Source organism: Cinclus cinclus, chromosome Z (assembly GCF_963662255.1).
Source record: "Cinclus cinclus chromosome Z, bCinCin1.1, whole genome shotgun sequence".
Taxonomy (NCBI): Eukaryota; Metazoa; Chordata; class Aves; order Passeriformes; family Cinclidae; genus Cinclus; species Cinclus cinclus.
Window position 1 is genome coordinate 3,139,380 of NC_085084.1, and position 18,255 is coordinate 3,157,634.

The 18,255-nt window shown below is 37.7% G+C and overlaps 1 protein-coding gene across 2 annotated transcripts in view; it reads left to right on the forward strand.

Annotated features, from left to right (window-relative positions):
* FBN2 (fibrillin 2) overlaps nucleotides 1-18,255 on the forward strand; it is a 116,587-nt gene that overhangs the window by 50,777 nt on the left and 47,555 nt on the right. For both annotated transcript variants that reach the window (XM_062513743.1, XM_062513744.1), the window contains exons 17-23: nucleotides 282-335; nucleotides 3,900-4,025; nucleotides 6,397-6,522; nucleotides 11,518-11,637; nucleotides 14,941-15,078; nucleotides 16,384-16,434; nucleotides 16,645-16,770. In XM_062513743.1, the coding sequence (XP_062369727.1) occupies nucleotides 282-335; nucleotides 3,900-4,025; nucleotides 6,397-6,522; nucleotides 11,518-11,637; nucleotides 14,941-15,078; nucleotides 16,384-16,434; nucleotides 16,645-16,770 (741 nt within the window). The remainder of the gene's footprint in view (nucleotides 1-281; nucleotides 336-3,899; nucleotides 4,026-6,396; nucleotides 6,523-11,517; nucleotides 11,638-14,940; nucleotides 15,079-16,383; nucleotides 16,435-16,644; nucleotides 16,771-18,255) is intronic.

Consider the following 18,255-nt stretch of genomic DNA (forward strand, 5'->3'; position numbering starts at 1 on the left):
TGACACAGTTTTGTCAAGACTGTAAAGAAATCACCTGAGGGTTTAGCTTTGGTCATCTAATTTTGGTTTTGTATATATACATGAAAGCTCAGGATGGAGTGCTACCTGACAGATTTAACTAAATTATCTGTAAATGGTTATTTTTATGTGAACATTGGCATTTCATTAGTGTAGAAAAAACTTTAGAAAACAAAAAAAAAGGATTTAGTTTAGGATGAAAGAAGGTGAAATACTGGAAATAACATTTTTTTTCCCCCAACATCTCCACCTCAACTGAGCAGCTGAGTTCCATGGCCTGTGTAGCAGTGGAATAGGTATTACTGTTGATGGAAGAGGTATGTTGCATGGTTTTTTTTAAGATATATTGATTATCATGGTTTAGGGCAATCTTTGGGAGGAAATTTCTGAAGTGTTTTTTTTCTAGAACGTAAAGTTAAACAGTCCCTTAAGGTAAACTTCTTTTGAGAAAAGTGGAAAAATTTATTTAACAAGCAATTAACAATTTAACAATTCATTGTCTTAACGTCAGCCCAGGACAATGATCCAAAATTAAAAAAAAAAAGAAAATCGTCAGACTTATATTTTTTGAAAACATACTAGAGTGGAGTTTTTAACTTCCAGATTAATATGTTGATTTTAGTATTTTAATTCTCAAACAAAAGTACTTGAATGTCATCTAGAGAAAAGGCTGGAACAGTGCATTTTTCCTGACCCTATCAAGGAAAAAAAAGTTTCAGAGTTCTGACCTGTGGTTTTTTCTGGTTTTTTTTTTTTTTTTTTGTGTGTGTGTGTTGTGTTTTTTTGGTTTTTTTGTTTGGTTTGGTTTGGTTTGGTTTTTTTTTGTGTGTGTGTGTTTTTGTTGTTGTTTTTTTTGGGGGGGGGTTTTGTTATGTTTTTGTTTTGTTTTGTTTTCTGTTTTTTGAGATTAGATATTCTTTCAGACTGGCATAAAACAGTTTTCTCTCATTTGACTGGAGTCACTTGCATTTGCAGTTGATTTTCAGTCAGCTGGGATAGTAATAGAGCAGTTTTTCACTCCAGAAACAGTGTTCACTCATGGATCATTTCCATGGACAGATTGTTTCTCTGTAGAGTTAAAAATTGGAAGGGAGCTTAACTGAAAATAAACCATATCCTTATGAAAAAAAGTCCTGAAAGTGACCACTTGCATTGAGTGTTGGGAACTGTAAAGCTCCAGATCTTTTTTCTAGTATCATAGAGGCAGAGATTTTTAAAAATAATGACTGAGCCAGGTCTGAAGTAGGAGCAGAGCATGCTGCAGCTTCCAGGTAGGTAAAATGGGTTGAAGAAGGAACAGGAGGATATAGGAAAAAAATTATTGCTAGGTATTTGTCTGATGTGTTAATAATTATCCTTGTCGGCATTGATACTCCTATGCAGCAGGAGCAGAACAAGAACTCCCATCATTACACTTAGTAATAGCCTAAATAACATTTTAAAATAGTACTTAAATAAAAGAAATTATAGGGTTTTTCAGTACTGTTATTATTTGCATATTTTTTTCTTCATTACTTAACATGTTGTAAGCTTGTATGAATAATTTGAAATCCATAGAATTTATAAATTCTCTCAGTTTACTTTTCAGTGAATTACACAAGGCCCATTGAAGAATATCTACATCTCAGAGAAATAACGTCAGCATTCAGTAATACTGTTGTACAAGCAGCATCCTACCATAAGAATTTGCATGCAGCCTGGTAGAGAGGTTATGTGTCCTTTTGGAGACACATAAAATACAGTTTCTCATTGAAACAACTGTGCTGTCTAGCAAATGTACTACAAAGATCTTGGGTTCACATCTCAATTAAAGTCCTTTTTTGTTCAGGTTTCTAGAGCAAACACAGGGTTCTCTGTACATCTTTTGCAGCAACACTGCAGCCCATTTTCATGCTTGTACACTCCTTCTGTGGCTTGTCCCAAAGATTCAAACATGTCTAGTAAGCTACAGGATGCATTTTGCTCTAAAGAAAATAAAAATCTGAAGTAGTAAGAAAAACTTCTTACAAAGTTTTTCAGATGTCTCATAGCACTGAGTTTTATCCAGGGGTAGCATTTTTTTTTTTTTTCCAAATGCACATATGATTAAATATAAATCAGTATCTAAACTGCACTGTGATTAAAGAGGAAATATTCTTTACAAAAAGTTGAGCCCTACCAGTATAACACAAGCCTTTCATGAAGTCACAGCTAGGCCAGCAGCCTTTCTTTCCAGGGCTTGGGAAGGGAACTATTTAAAGTAATGGAATTACCATATGAGAAGGAGGAAAATATTGAAAAACCCTCTCTTCCTCAGAGACAAGAAGTATTAAAATTAGTCTGTTACTCGTCTTATAGTTCATATGAATATTTTGGACTTTTCCAACTACAGCAGAAATTTTATATGGGACTGTAAGTTTAGGGAATATAACTCATCCATCATCCTGTTCAGTCTGTCTGAGAAAAAAATTTAGATTTCCAACAAGTTCTTATAGGACTGAATATGTTGTAGTTTTGACCTATGCATTACTTGTGTATTAGGAAAATTCTTGGGTCATCTAATAAATTATAACTTCTTACCTAGTAAACCACAGCCACTGGGTGCACAGGCTAAGTATTTTGCATCAAGCTTTTTCTTACAGACATGTAGTTTGGTGTTAGTTTAGGTTGGAAAGAGTATCCGGAGGTCATCCAGCCTAACCTGCTCAGAATAAGGGCATCATCAAAGTTGAACCATTTCTCAAGGCCTTGCCTGGTGGAATTTGGAAAATCTCCAAGGATGGAGTTCCCATAGCCTCTTTGGGCAGCTTCCTCCAGTGCTTAGCCACACTGGTATTGAAGAAATTTTTTACTGGTGTTTTAATTTCAATTTCCACTGTTGTATCTTCTGAGTGTTGTCTCTTGCCACGTCACTGTGCCCCTCAAAGAGGAATCTGGCTCCATCTTGTCTGTAATCATCTGTTAAAATGAGACAAGTGCTGCTAGAGGTCCCTCTGATATTCCCCTTTTTCAGCTGAACAAATCCAGTCCCTTCAAGCCTCTTATTATACCTCAGGCACTGATGCTGCTGAGGGAATTTAGCCACACTGACATGAGCTCTGTGTAGTCCAGGAGAATTCTGAGGGGAAAGTTTTGTAATCCAGGTGATAGTTTAAACAGAGCAGAGGCATTACGGGACCTGTTGATTACCAACACAGAAGAACTAATTAGTCATATCCTGATGGCAACCCTCGTGTTGGAACTCATGCTGAGTTTTGAGGGGTGTGGACCAGGTGGGGAGTAAAGACACCCTGAATTTCATGAGCATGAACTTTCAGTTGCTTAAGGCATCAGTGAGTGGGATTCCCTGGGGAGCTGCCCTCAGGTTTAAAGGAGCGGAACAGAGCTTTGAGGATGTTTTCCTGAGATCAGAAGAGCTCTCTGTTCACACCTGTAAGAAACCAGGCAAGAAAGGCAAAGACCATGGCTGAGTAAGGCTCAAACTGAAGAGTAAGAAGGAAATGCACAGTCAGTGGAACCAGGGAAGAATGCTGTGAGGAATAGAGGAGAGCTGCCCAGATGTGTAGGCATGGGATTGGGAAAGCTAGGGCACTCTGGGGCTGAGTTTGGCAAGGAGTGCCAGGAGTATGACAGGCTTCAGTAGGTGCATTAGGAGGCTTGAGGAGTGGGGCCATTTAAAGTGGACCAAAACTGGACAAAGTATTCGAGGTTTGTGGCATACTGTTAATGTCAAATAGAGGAATAATCACCTCTTTCAGCCTTCTGGCTGAACCTGTTCTGTGCCTTGTCTCTGACTGAGAGCCCTGGTATCCTGTGAGTCAGGTGCTGCCCACACCTCTCACAGGAACAGGTTTGTCATGCCTATCAGTGTCTGATTATCTCCTGGTGGTGTGCTGATGCAGATATTAACGAGTGTGCTTTGGATCCTGATATTTGCTCCAATGGGATTTGTGAAAACCTGCGTGGCAGCTATCGCTGTAACTGCAACAGTGGCTATGAGCCTGATCCTGCTGGAACCAATTGTGTGGGTAAGTTGTTTGTTGCTTTTTTATTGTGGCTGAATTATTTACTGCTGCATTGATGCTGATTTGGCCTGACAGAATTCAGCTAGCAAGACATCTACTTCCTCAAGCTGAGATCAAAATGCAAAAAGCCTGGAATGATGCTTTCCTCAATAACTGCAGAATCATTATTCTTACTGTATATTTTCCTGTCATGTGGTGGGTGAGAGTTGCTCTTTGGGAAGTGTCAGCAGGAGGAAACATTGCAGGTTTCACTCCCCATATATTTAATTTTATTATTCATGTCCATACATGAAATCCAGTGGGGTTCTCTTGATATTTTTTTTTTGGGAATTCTGACATCCAAAAAAAAGTGTGTTATACCAAATGCATTGTACAATCATTTTGCTTATAGCCTGGTAATTTTAAGCAGAAGGGCGAAGTTTGTTTAATTTGAAAGCTAATGGAAATCTCTCTGAAACCATCAGGATGTCCAAAGTATTGTCCTTAAGTACTGCATTTATTTTGGTGAATTATTGCTCTCTGTGCTTAAATATTTACTGACCTGTCACTGCTGTTGGTGCTCAACAAAACTCCACCAGTTTTTCTGGGGAAGACTTGTTCTATACAGCTGTGGTATAGTTTTCATATCAAACATTCCTTCCTGATGATGCAAAGCAAACACAAAGTAAATAAAGTGTGTCTTTTAATCTGCTTGAATAAAGGAACTTTATATCTAGTTGCTTCCTAAAGCCCTAAATATGACCTTTTGCCAGAAAAATCACTGCTGCAGGAAAGTATTGGTGTTTTTATTTTTAAAATGCTGCAAGGAGTGTCCATTCTCCAAGTGGATTTTATAGGAAGGGGTTTTATTTATCTGGTTACTCTTGGGGTTAGGTAAGTCTTTATATTTACTTAAATAAAGATAAAGCTGACTGAATGTGAGGATGTGTTTATTTTTGGATAGAATTCTTCCACAAAAGAATTTGAGCACTCAGATAAAAGGTTGACAGATTTTAATTAATGACACAGTTTATGAGATGCCAGGAAATATAAAAAATGGCCATCAGTCAGAATGCAGACAGTATTTTTGTCAGGTTGGAGTGGGTTTAATTCATGAGCTACATTGTTTGGTGTTTTTACAGAGCACATCACAAGAGATTAGAGTCAAAATCTGAAGTTATTCCATAAGATTTGAATGAAACAATGCATTCAATCACACTGCAAAGTTTGGGCTAAAGGATTGTATGACAACAAGGTCAAAATTTCTCTTGAAAATGTCAGTTTACAAATTTGTCTCCTGTCCTTGACTGAAATCTCGTGAAGTTAGGTTAAGGACAGGTTAGTAAAGAAGAGCTCTTTTTAATTCATGGCTGCCAGACTTAAATCTTGGATTCATTATCTGGGGAAATTTAGGCTTTGTTGTCTGAATCCCACAGGAATAAGCACATCTTAGAAAATCTAAAGTAGCTGAGGAAAGGAAAATTCTCCAGATTGTAGTTATATTGTATTCTCACTTTTCTTCTGTATTTTTTAAACTTAAAAACTCCCTAAAAATCTATTTAATTAAGGATTTCAGTTGCAGTATCAGGTTTGGGAAATCAAGCAGTCAATAAAGATGAGTCAATTTGAAGCAGGATAAAATGTCATGTTTATCCTGAGTTATCCTATCAATATTCTTCTGTTAACATTGGTTATTTTGACATGTGATGGGCATTAACGGAAAAGGCTTAAAATTATATTTTCTTCTTTCATAGCAGAGCAATGAGGAATACACATTAGTTTTTATTAGTGTTATTTTCAGTTAGTTTAAGAGGAGTTCAGGGAATTGTGTTAATATATGGGATTTTCTTAATCTGTGTTATCCTGATCTTAATCATAGTTGTTTTTTTTTTTTAATACAGTGTTCCTCTGGAGGGGAGGTGCATGTGTACTCTTGAGATTGCTGCCATACGTGAACCATACAGGATAGATTTTAATCCACTTCATGGATAACAACAGCAATTTCAGCCTATAAAACATAGAATGTCAACACACTGCTGCTGTGTGTTTAAGAAAAAAGAAGTTAAAATACCATTTTCAAAACAAACAGGCTTTCCTGAATTTATATGACGTAGTCATACAAATGACAAAGATCATTGTCATTTGACCAAGGTCATTCACCAAACTCAAATGGCCAAGGTCATTGCAGAAAAACATAATTATTCTTTTAAGACTAACCATGAGCTAATTTTTGAGTTTGCCAGTGAGAAAAAAAACAGAACAAAACAAACAAACAAACAAACAAAAAACTTTAAAGGCAGGACAAAAATTTTTGCAGCAAGAACCTGATAGTGAATTAGAGCTTTGAAAGTAAGAACTGTAATTTTTGGCCGTGGTGTGTCTCCTGTCCCTGCAGACATCGACGAGTGCTCTGTGAACGGGCTGCTGTGTGACAACGGGCTCTGCCGGAACACCCCGGGCAGCTACAGCTGCTCCTGCCCCAAGGGTTACCTGTTCAGCTCGGAGACAGACACCTGTGAAGGTGAGCAACCTGCACGTCCTGCCACATTTGTTGTTTCTTATGTCACGTCACAGCGAAACGCTCACGGGAGTGATGGCAGAAATCAGAGGAAGAAAGACAGAGCTGTGATGCTGCATACATCTTCTATTTATGCAGGTTTCTCTGCTTTTCAGTGTGTTAGGTATTGCTGTTGGATTTCTTTTAAAGTAATCATATAATTTTTATATGATAATGTTTTCCTTTGCTTGGCTACAACATCTTAAAACTACAGTAGAGGGAGATACATGCTTGCCTTTGATCGTGTAGCAGGAACACCATGTCTGTCATTCAAGGAAGTGCATCTGCCTTGATCACAGTCTCCTTTTTCTTTTCTCCCTTCTTCCCTCAGTCTGTGGGGATGGTTAATTCTAGATCAAATCCTGTTGTCTGTTGTGCATTCCAGGACCTGGGTATTACTACCTAGGAATACTACAGTCATCCTTTATTTTTACAGTATAATCAAAATTTCTTTATTGTATTACTATTTAATACAGATGTTAAAGCAGCAAAAATGTCATATAGCAGAGACTAATGACAGATTTTAATTATTAAAAAAAATACATGGCAAACTGTACCCCAAAAAAGTGATATTGAAAGCATTACTTTTTGTGCCAAGTCTTAATTAGTATTCGGAGTAGTAGAATTTTACTGGTCTTCTTCATTTTTTGTTTAGTTCCATAGTCTGTAAATCTCAGTATTTGTTATGTTAGAAAGTTTTTATAGTAAATAGTTCTGCATCTCTTTGAGTGATAGGGAGGCTGTAATTCTTCGTTGTGAAACACTTATTATGTGAAGCAGTATTATCATCAGATTTTTCTGAAGTGGTGGAAAATATTACTGTCCTAAGCTCCTTATTATTATTGAGCAGGCAGAAGTTACTGCCATACAGCTAAGCAAACATATAGAAAAGAAAGTGGAAATGGTTCAAATTATGGCAGTATAAAATCATTCACATGTTCTATACAATACATCTTCACCCCTTCTATGGAAAAGAAATTATATTCCTGTATATTTTAATATTAATGTGGGTTTCAGAGGTCACCTTTAAAAGACAGTTCTTGCTCCTTTTGCATGCTAAAAATTGGTGCCACTTGTCCAGAGTGGGGCTTTTCTTGTGCCAACCCTCATGGATTTACAGAGCTTTCTGTGCCAAGTTGTCTCAGTGCCTATCTACCCAAAGTGCTCAGGAATTTATTCTCCAGGGTCTGTCTCTGTCATTAGTATCTGTTCACTGGAAGATTTCTGTCTGTGAAAACAGTGTACTCTGTGCCCTTAATGTACATGTTTCTTAAGGAATCTTCTAGACAGAAAAACTGATGTAGTATGGTAAGGGGAGGTGCTTACTACCAAGAACATCAGAGCATAAAATATTAACCTAAAGCTGGATGGATGAGGAGCCAGAATGCAGACAACCCAGCCAGTCTCATTGAAATAAAATGTATCTACGTTTTCAAACCACAAACTTGGATTTATTTCTTAATGGTAGTGATACTGTTATTATTAATACATCTAATAATCTCGTCATTAGATTGATGTCTAAATTTAGCCAGTGAGGTAAAAAAAAAGCTGGTCAGGAGGGGTTTTGTGTAAAAGTGTCTGTAAAACCTATTAAATGTGTTGCTTTTTTACTCATGTTGGGTAGGCAGTAGTAATGCTAGGTTGGCAGCAGAGAAAGAAATTATTCTCTTTCTGCCCAAATCCTGTTTCTCGTAATTGGTTTTGGAGTTACAAGTTCACTGGTTGTAAAAACCTTCTGTAGCCAGGAGTTCTGTGTTGAGCACTTAAAAATGTTCTGATGCTCATTAGTCACCAAGAAATTTTTAATACAACTGTCATCAGCAACCCTGAAGAAACAACAAAACTGTTGTTTCACTGTTTTTGTATGTAGTTCAATTTAATTTTTTATCAGTTTGTTGCAAGGAGTACAAGACTTGTTTGAGGCTCCACAGTCCTGAAAGTTGAGACCTTTATGACAAGCTCCATGGTTTAGTTTGTGTTTCCAGTGACATAACTAGTTAAATGTAAACCAGATGTGCTTTGAAGTTCATTTCCAGGAATGTACAGTGGACTGTTTCAATTTTTATTTCTCTGACGTTTACAATGCACACTCACTTCACTTAAGAGAAAAAAAAATTTAAAACACACCTCAATAAATATCTTCATTCATAGTGGGTTTTATTTTACCATACAAAATAGTGTTAAAATCCATTTGGTTTCCTGCTTACTTTTTAAAAACTACCATTTACTAGTATTATGAGAAGGTGTAGGGAAACAGTTTTTGGAGTTTGTTTACATTGTGCATATGATAATTTTTCACTTGCTTCAGCTGCGCACTAATGCTAAATGCACTTAATATCATGTTTTAGTCCTTTTTTTTTTTTTCCTGGAAGGTGATTTTGGGATGTAGTCAGTTCACTATTATCAGCCTATTACTGTCCAAATTCACTGGGTTTGGCTTTTTGTTTCTTTTTTTTTTTTATTCTCCTTACTTAGCATAGTGCAAAAGTATTATCAAATGCAGAAGGGCGTGGAGCATGGCCCATGGAGCCAAGAGATCTGCCTCTACTTTTCAAAATGTGTTGAACTTTGGCCCCTCTGTCTCCACTTACTTCCTTCTTTGCTTGTAGTTTCAGGGATATTGGCTTCTAGGTGTGGCCCCCAGTTATTTTTTCTCAGGTTTTGGTTTAAACTCTGAAAATTTGAAACAAAATATGACTTTTCTTAGAAGAAAATTGGCTGTAATCCTACCTTGCTAAATGCCAGGGAAAATTAAAGATAGGAATGATAACCTCATATTACTACCATAAATGTGAAGCAATTTTAAATTTCATGTATGTTCTTGAAGTGATGTTTTTGGATAGTGTCACCTGTCTGCTTTTTACTTTGTCTTGCACATTGGTTGTGTCTGTGCAAACCTGTGTGAGGTCTTTTTAACATGAGCCAGTGTGACAGTGTGACACTTTACATGAAAATCACCCATTTTCAGCTTTAAGTAGCTTCAGAGATGATGCCTGGTCCCTCATGGAAATTCCTCTGAAGTTGCAACTTAGTAAAAGAAGTGAGGAACACTCATGATTGTTTGGACAGAGAATACACCCCTTCCGTTTTGTTAGTTTGTCCTGTCCTTTTAATTTTTTCTCACTTTTTTTTAAAGCTAGACAAACTTCTGAAAGCATGATGGCAGATGGAGAGGAAGCTAAATTGTGTCTTTCTCCCAGAGCATTTCTATTCAGAGGATTATTTGACATAAAGTATATACTTAAGATTCCTTTTTTTGTGTCAGTGAGATTTATGATTTTAAGAACCATTTGGTTTCTCTGCAAAAGCAGCAGAGAACACTCCGCACAACCAAGCGTTGCTGGCTGGAGAGAGAGTGGGAAGCAACAGAGGCAGGGAGCATTCCCTGGGTAATAAAAAACTGAGGTAATAGAGTATAAAATATATTCACAGAGAGGAGAAGGCCTTGGTGCAGAGCATATAATTGGTGGTGAGGATTGCTGATTGCCAGCTTGGATGCAGAGGGTCTTGGAGCTTATTCTGCCAGAACTAATAATGAGGCACATTGTCCTGACCTGATAGAGCCTCTTAGATTTTACATCCCTGTATCTGTGTATGATTTATCTTTAAAATGGGCAATCCACAGTTTTAGAGTAGGCTTCAGAAACATGAAGCTCTGTTGTTGTTCAGAAAGTTGCTGACAGTCAAAGACAAGTCCTGTTTGCTCTTTGTAGATAAGTCCATTAAGTAAAGGATCTGTGAAAGCTGGCTTTTAAATTAAGTGCTTGCTTTTGGCATGAAGAGTGACATCACAGTTTCCAAAGTTTCCCAATTCTGGGTAATTTTATCTCTCTTGATTTATTTTTTTTTTAATAATAGATGCATGTTATTGAATTATATATATTTAAATACCTATTGCTTCTTGTGATGCACATCTCAAGTGAAATGAAGGCTTGATGCATCATATTAAAATAGAAAATTGTATCTCTTAGAAAAGTTAAAAAAAACATGGAGGTCATTTCAATTTGTGTTGAAAATGATCTCTTAATGCTATTACTGTCTCTAGTGTTTAGCTAGATACTGCATTAGATTATATTTAATTTAAATTAAGCTGGTTTAATTTATAGATATTACAAGATATTCCTCAAGCACTGCTACCAAACATAAGCAAGCGCTAAACATTTTTTACTTCTGGCCTGCCAAAGGGAACTGGTTGGATTTGAATGTATGGCTTGATTCAAGATGCATGTAAAAAAAAAATAAATTGGTTGGGTCCAGAAAGAAATGGTGGATATGCATCAACAGTTCTTGGAGAGAATTTGTTTGTATTGTTTTAATCTTAAAACTGATTCCACTTAAAAGAAAAAATCAGAAAATAATGCTGTCTGCTGGGGTCCTATTCTTTCATGTGAACGAGCTTAAGAACCTCAGAGCCATAATAAACAGGATTTTGGGGCTAAAGAGAAGTGCAATTTACAGTATTCCAGTTGCAACTGCTATTTCTTCAACATTTCCATAACTAGAAAATTGCAGCCAGCATTGTGATATTTTGCTTCTGACGGGGTTTTCTTAATTCTTCTCATGGAGCCATAAATGCCAGAAACAATGAGGGCTTTGTTTCTACTCTGCATGGTGTGGCTGGGAATGCATTTGCATTCTGTGAACAAAGAGTTTTGTTTTCTCAAGGGACCACTTGCAGTTGATGCTGGAGAACTTTGTGGCTCATGGTGTTGGACATTAACTGTCCTTGTATAAAAGGCCCATTTAATTAACACTTCAAAAATACATGCACTTCAAAAACACAGGCTGCCTGTGCCTGTATCTTTTGAATGCCATGCTGGGAGGAGGGGAGGGGCAAATATTTCAGGTAGTCCTGGTCCCTCACAGTCCACAGCAGCATTTAGAGAGTATAAATTACTGTGCAATATTCCCCAGAAGCACTCTGTAGTTCCAATAATGTCTTTTGTCTCTGGATTACAGATATAAATGAATGTGAAAGCAGCCCATGTGTCAATGGTGCCTGCAGGAACAACCTTGGGTCATTCCACTGTGAATGCTCCTCTGGCAGCAAATTGGACCCTACAGGACTGATTTGTATTGGTGGGTATTTCCTCCTTTAATTTTCCCTTTTTATAAATAAATACATACACGCACACACACAGAGACATGTATTCTACATACATATTAAAACATTGGCATCCTTTGAGGATTCATTTGGATAAACAGCAGAATGCTGAAGAGGTTTTATTGGAGTAGCGTTTATTAATGGGCTTTTTTTCCTTGCCTTTCTAAGAAAATTCAAAAGAGTTACAGTCTTCTGTACTTCACAGGTGTTCATAAGCTGCCATTATATCATATTATTTGTGTAGCATCATTGAAATTATTGTAGTATGTGTGGTCCAACTGTGTTGCAGTGTCATTTATAAGTAAGTGTCATTATTAAGTGGGTGATGCTAATTTTAAATGTTAATTTTGTTTTCAGATGGATTTGTTTGGTGTTTTCCATTTGAACACCTTGTCAGGATTTTCTTAAGATGGAATAAATGAATGCAAAGACTCAAGTTTCTATTTAATGAGGGAATTCTTCCATGTCTTAATATGTTTTTTAAGTTAATGTTACTTTTGTGTCCAAGTCTTCTCTTACATTACCTTGTAGCATCACTGGCTGGTGAAATTTATTATTGTTTTTGTTTTGTTTTCATGTTGTTTTAATTTCTTGATATAACCACACTAATGCATGTTTTTTGTATCTCTTATTTTTAATCTTGTATTCTTACATCCAAAGGGGTCACAAGTTCATCAAGAGCCTAATTATGATAGTGTTCTGGATTCACTTTGCAAATGGTTTTCATTGGATTGGTTACAGTATGAGGTCCCATTTGGCCTGAATAGCAGTGATAAATAACATAAAATATAAACAAAAAAATTAGCTGAGTAGTCAGATAAAAACTGAAGAACAGGTCCAGCTACATACTGCGAGCCTAATCATTAGTTTTTCATTTGGCAAAAATTGTGTCAGGAACCATGTTTTCCCACTGCAAGTGTGATTATGTTAAGACAGAAGGGTCAGAAGTAGAGCTAATGCAAGACATAGCAGATTTTTACTGCTAGAGCCCAGTTTTTCCACTTTGGCCAAAATTTCATCAGCATTGGAAGCAATGAGAGGAAGGCAGGATGGGTTATTGAAAAGCGAGTGATGGGCTGGAGATTACAGGTGACTTACTGTGTGGAAGAACTTAAAAATGTTCTTGTCAAATGTATGCCATTTTAAATCTCAAGTTGATTTTCCTCCATTACCTTTGTAGAGAAAGACTTGTGTATTTAATATGTTTTTATTTTTTTTTAATCAGATTGCTTCTGTAAAGCATTGCCGCAACAACAGATAGATACCTTATTCCTAAATATAAAAGAAGGCCTAAAATTGTATTGAGGTTTAGGATTTTTTGTGTTCTGCATAGGAATGATCAAAGTAAGGTAATGTCTGATCCTGACAAGTTTGGGGTTTTTTTTACTTCCAAATTTGCTCTCAATGTCAGAACCAGAATCAGTACCAGATTATTTAGCATAGATATGAGCCATTTGTCTCCTCCTGTGAGTTACCTTGGGCAGAGAGAAAAATGCTTCGCTCAAAATACAGTAAGAATGCAATTCACAGCATTTGCAATCAGATTTTAGCTCCAACCTTCAGGAAATGAGAGTTGTAAGTTCTGCAGTTATAATAAAAACTTTCAGCAATGATGTTGACATACTGTGCTTGCCCATGAGCAGCTTTTGCAATATTAAGACCATGCTCAAGGAGAGAAGAAAAGAGTGGAATTGTTTTTTGAAGCATATTTGAAGAATACAAGTGTTTCATTACTATTTTGGGAATTGCCCATACCTTAGGGATACTGCCATTTGTGCTTTTTGAAATACACACTTTTGCATGCTTTTTATGCATATTTTTAGTCACGATTTGTGGAGTTCATACAGTGCACAGTAAATAGGATGCCATCTGCCTGTAGTATGCATATATTCTTCTTCAAGTCAGAATCAAAGAGATAAGAGCAACAGAAGGAATGCTTTGATGTTGGTTAATAACTCTTTCACCAGAGATTTTTTTCTGGACAAAAGCGATGATGCAAAATGAAGGAATAGCCTGAAAAAGATAAGCAGACTTTGCAGGATAGTGTGGATGCAGCTGGTGTGAACAGAAGCATCTGCTAATTTGTAGAATTTCTATAATTTTTGAGACGCTTTGAGTTATTGATTTTTCACTCCTATAAAGTTGGCAAATAAAAGGAAATAATCTTGAGCTCTATATTTATGCCCCTGTTCAAATATGGAGCTCTGTCCCACATGTTTGAGACCAATGTTAACCTAAATAATACAACTGTTTTACACTTAACTGTTAATGAAATACCGTGCCCAGTTTTTGGGGCTGATTCCACTCATATTATTGGGCAAGTTGTTTTTTTTCCTGTTGCTTTAACCAAAGAAAGGTTGTGCTCCCTGTGCTCCACATAATTTTGTAATATGGCAGCTTGATAGAAAAGTTGAAGCTGTTTGGATGAAAATAAGTCGTAATGATTCTGTCTTAAGCACATTGTTCCTGAGCATGAGGTATTGGTAATATATCTGGCTTTTTGCACATACAGTGCATGTAAATTTTAAACCCAAATACTCTTCTCTTTTCATTATTCATCAAACTAAATTTGTCTGTGTCACTTGCTTAGCCTTGAACTCTGAGTATGCACCTACATTTAAATCTAGCCCAGGCTGATCTGGTTTGATCTGACCTTACAGTCTGCTTTTGCTGTCTGATCACCAAGGTTGTTGCCTTGTCTCAAGAAATGTACAATTTGAGCGTAACCTTGTAAAGTTAGGGAAGTGTAAAGGTGTTGAAGGTAAAACTTATGAAATACATACCTGATTTGAGATCTGACCGACTTTTCAAAGTGAAGCTAATGCAGTGGCAGAACCAGACCCCTAAGATAATATAGAACCCTCCTAACCACAACGTTTGGTTTATTTTTTAAACTTAAAACTTTGAAGGTTTCCCTTCAAGAGATAAGAACACCTGAATTTCAGAAAGGGTTCAGGCAGTCACCTGGGAAAGGGAGTCCCAGGTTGGGATCTCTGCTTTTGTGTATTTTTAGATGGATCAGTGACTTGCTGAAATAAATTAATAAATCCACTGCAGTGTGTGGAAGACCTCTGCCAGCTGTGGGACCTGGATGGTAAAATGCCCTTTAAACCAGTTCTAAACCAAAATGTGTACGAATTTTCTCTTATGGAAGTTTTTGATTTTTAAAGAGAGCCTGTGCTCCCTTGGTACTCTGCTTGCTGGTGTCATGGACGTGGCACACCAGCTCTTCTGGCTGTGACAATTCTGTATTGCTTTTGCTTTCTGTTCTGCTGCAGACAGCCTGAAGGGGACTTGTTGGCTTAATATCCGAGACAGCCACTGTGAAGTCAACATCAATGGTGCCACGCTGAAATCTGAGTGCTGTGCTACCTTAGGAGCAGCTTGGGGCAGCCCATGTGAACGGTGTGAATTGGGTATGCTCCAATATCCTGCATCTTTTGGGAGGAGAGAATAAGTATCACCAGTAGATTCATATGATCTCTGTTTATAAAAAAAATCCAAACAAAAAAAAACACCCTTCCAAAAAAACAAAACAAAAAACCCCAACCAACCTAACCAAACAAGGAACACCAAAACCAACCTCCAGTCCCAAAAAACCTATGAAAAGAAGTTGTCTTCTTTAGAAGTTACCTATTTTAGACTTGGAATCTCCACCATCAGAGATCATTCTAATAAGTTTAAAGCCTGTGAGGAGATAGCCTGTGAATAAACCTCTTAATGGCTACAATATGTTTAATCTCCACAAGGACTGTGTATTGACTGGAATAGAGAGGTAAAGGACTAAAACAGTAAAGCGAAATATCTGGTAAAATTCTAGATGACTTTTTATTTTGTGGGCTGTTAACACCTTTTTCCCAGATCTTTTCAAACACTTGCTTGTGTACCATTATTGATTACAGAAGTCGAGATTGCAGGGCTACTTATGGAAGCTGGAAGCATCAATACTAACTACTCCAGTTTGTGGCCAAAAAAATACTGATCCCCTTAAGGTTTGAAAAATGCCATTGGCAGCTGAACTGGTGTCTAGATGTTTTAGCCTCTCATTTTTAATTGGAGCAGTCACTGTGTGCACATGTATCCCCCCTAACAAGCAAAGTGCAAGCAGCATCCAGGAGAGCTCTTAACTCTGCAGTGCAGGAAAGATATTCCTTTGGGCTTCAGGAAGCAGCATGGTCAGGTTAGACTGGTAAAACTGTTCAAAACCTAATCAGTCTAGACAGATAATTAGCTCAGATTGGGTGTGTTTAGCCCCTGAATTTCCTATTCTGCAGCTAGTTAAATTACAGCAAGCTCTGAAATCACTATATGATGGTACATTTCACATGCATCTCCTAATCTCATTGCTCAGATCCATTATTAAACTTTGGTGGGGAAAAAAAGCTGATAATTGGCATTACTACAATTTTAAATCTTCAGGCCCTCTTAAATGAGTTTTACCTTTTAGCTACATGTGAGTGCAGAGACTGATCTGATTAGATGCTGATCATTTCACTACGGAAAGCACATGAGAAAGTAATGGTCTAAGATTTAATTTCCTCAGCTATTCACTTAGTTTAAACAGCATGTATGAGTCAATACTTTTCTTGATTGAGGCTAGACCACCACCTTACACAGTGAAATTATCAGAAAATTCTGAAGATAGATATACTTTTAAATTTTCTGCTCCTTCCTTGCTGTCACTCTAAAGCAGTAACAATATCTTTTTGGCTTGATTCCAGACACAGCTTGCTCAAGAGGATTTGCCAGAGTGAAGGGTGTTACCTGTGAAGGTGAAGTTTTTGCTTTTTACTCAAGATGTCACTTTTCCCTGGCCCTCCCTCCCTTCCCCCCACCCCCCCCCCACCACCCCCCGCCTTTGAAAATGTGGGGATAAAAGGGGATTTATTGTGTTGCTTCTTTCCTGTGACTTAAAATTCTCAGTAGAGCTGTAGCTCTCCCCTTGGAGTCAGCAGGTAACTGAACTCTTTGTGTCCCGACAGACGTAAATGAGTGTGAGGTTTTCCCGGGGATTTGTCCCAATGGGCAGTGCATCAACAGCAGAGGCTCCTTTCACTGCGAGTGCCCCGAGGGGCTGACCCTGGACGGCACAGGGCGAGTGTGTTTAGGTAAGAGCACCCCCCACTCTCACAGCTGTGTCCCACAGCTGTCCAAAATCGTTCTTCGAGGGGCTTGAAAGAAAGCGTGAGTTATTTCTGAATTATCCCAGATAATGTGTTGCTCAAACACCAAAATATTGGTGCCAGTTCAGAGAAGAGTTGTTAGTTCCTTCGAGGAATAGTTTTTGAGGCTTGTTTTGGCCTCAGTGCAGTCAGTAGGCTGTGCTAAAGTGCTGTCCCTGCTCTGGCTCTTGTTCAGGAACAGCAGTGTCCTGGGTGAGCACAAATATGCTGGTGCAAATTAGTGGGTTTTTTTTCAGTGCACAGGCCAGTTTGCATTTTTTTTTTTTTTCTTTTCTTCTTTGACATTTGGGTACACAAGTACAATACTTTGCCTGCACACTTGGTTGATTCTGGTAGACCTGCTTTGCTGCAAATGGAATGGGCCCTTGAGTATCATAACCATAAATAACTTTTCTGGAAACCTTATTGTGTTCTCCTGCTAACTGGTGTTACAGTAAGCCTACAACAGTCAGCTTTTTATTTTTAATCTGTATTCACTGCATTATTAAATTAATTAATTAAGTAACATAAATATAGGGAGGAATCTTTTTTCTTTTTTTTTAACCACAAGAGCCACAAAAGGGTCATTTCATAAGTCAGAATACCTGGTACAATAAAGAAGTATATGTGCCTGCCCTGTCAAATACACACAGAATCCTGAAAACCATGGTCATATGAGGGTAAGAGTGTACCTTGATATTGGGAGACAGCAAAAGAAATTTTTGTACCTTTATGTGGCACAAGAAAGACATAGAAATTTAACTATAGTGCAACATTAGCAACTTCAAATGACTAAACATTGTGCAGAAATGCGGATTCTTGAGCAGGAGCTGAGCATTAGTGTGTACTTGTGTTCTGCCAGTTGATGGGGGCAATTTAAAAAACACGGACACCGATGGAAAGAGTGGTCTTACTTTACTAAGCATATAAAGGCAACACAAAAGTAAAATAGTACATTCAATAAAACCACACTTGGCTTTAGCAAGAAGCAAAAGTAAGCAAGGTAGTGCACCTAATCATTACTATATGGGAGAAATGATAGTGATTGAGAAAGATACATCACCAATTGCCGAAATACTTCCCCATCATCCAGATCCTCAGTCACTGTGGAGCCTCATTCACAGTAAGGACATGGAAAACTTTTCCCAGCAATTGGGAAAATCCTGCATGGTGTGTCCACCCATAGCTGAGGTGTCCAAATTCATCCCAAAAATGAGTCCAGCTTTTATAGGCCCAAATCACCAAGTCAAAGTGACTTGATTATGTATTTTTAGCAGAGAAACTCCAGGATATGATGGCGCACATCCCAATGAGCAGGGGCCAGAGCACAGGCCTCAGCTTGCAAGGTTTCCCCTAAAATACCCTACAAACAGGCCTCTATTAATGAAGAAACTGATGCGTTTTTCCAGGGCTACCTAAAAGCAGAGGCCA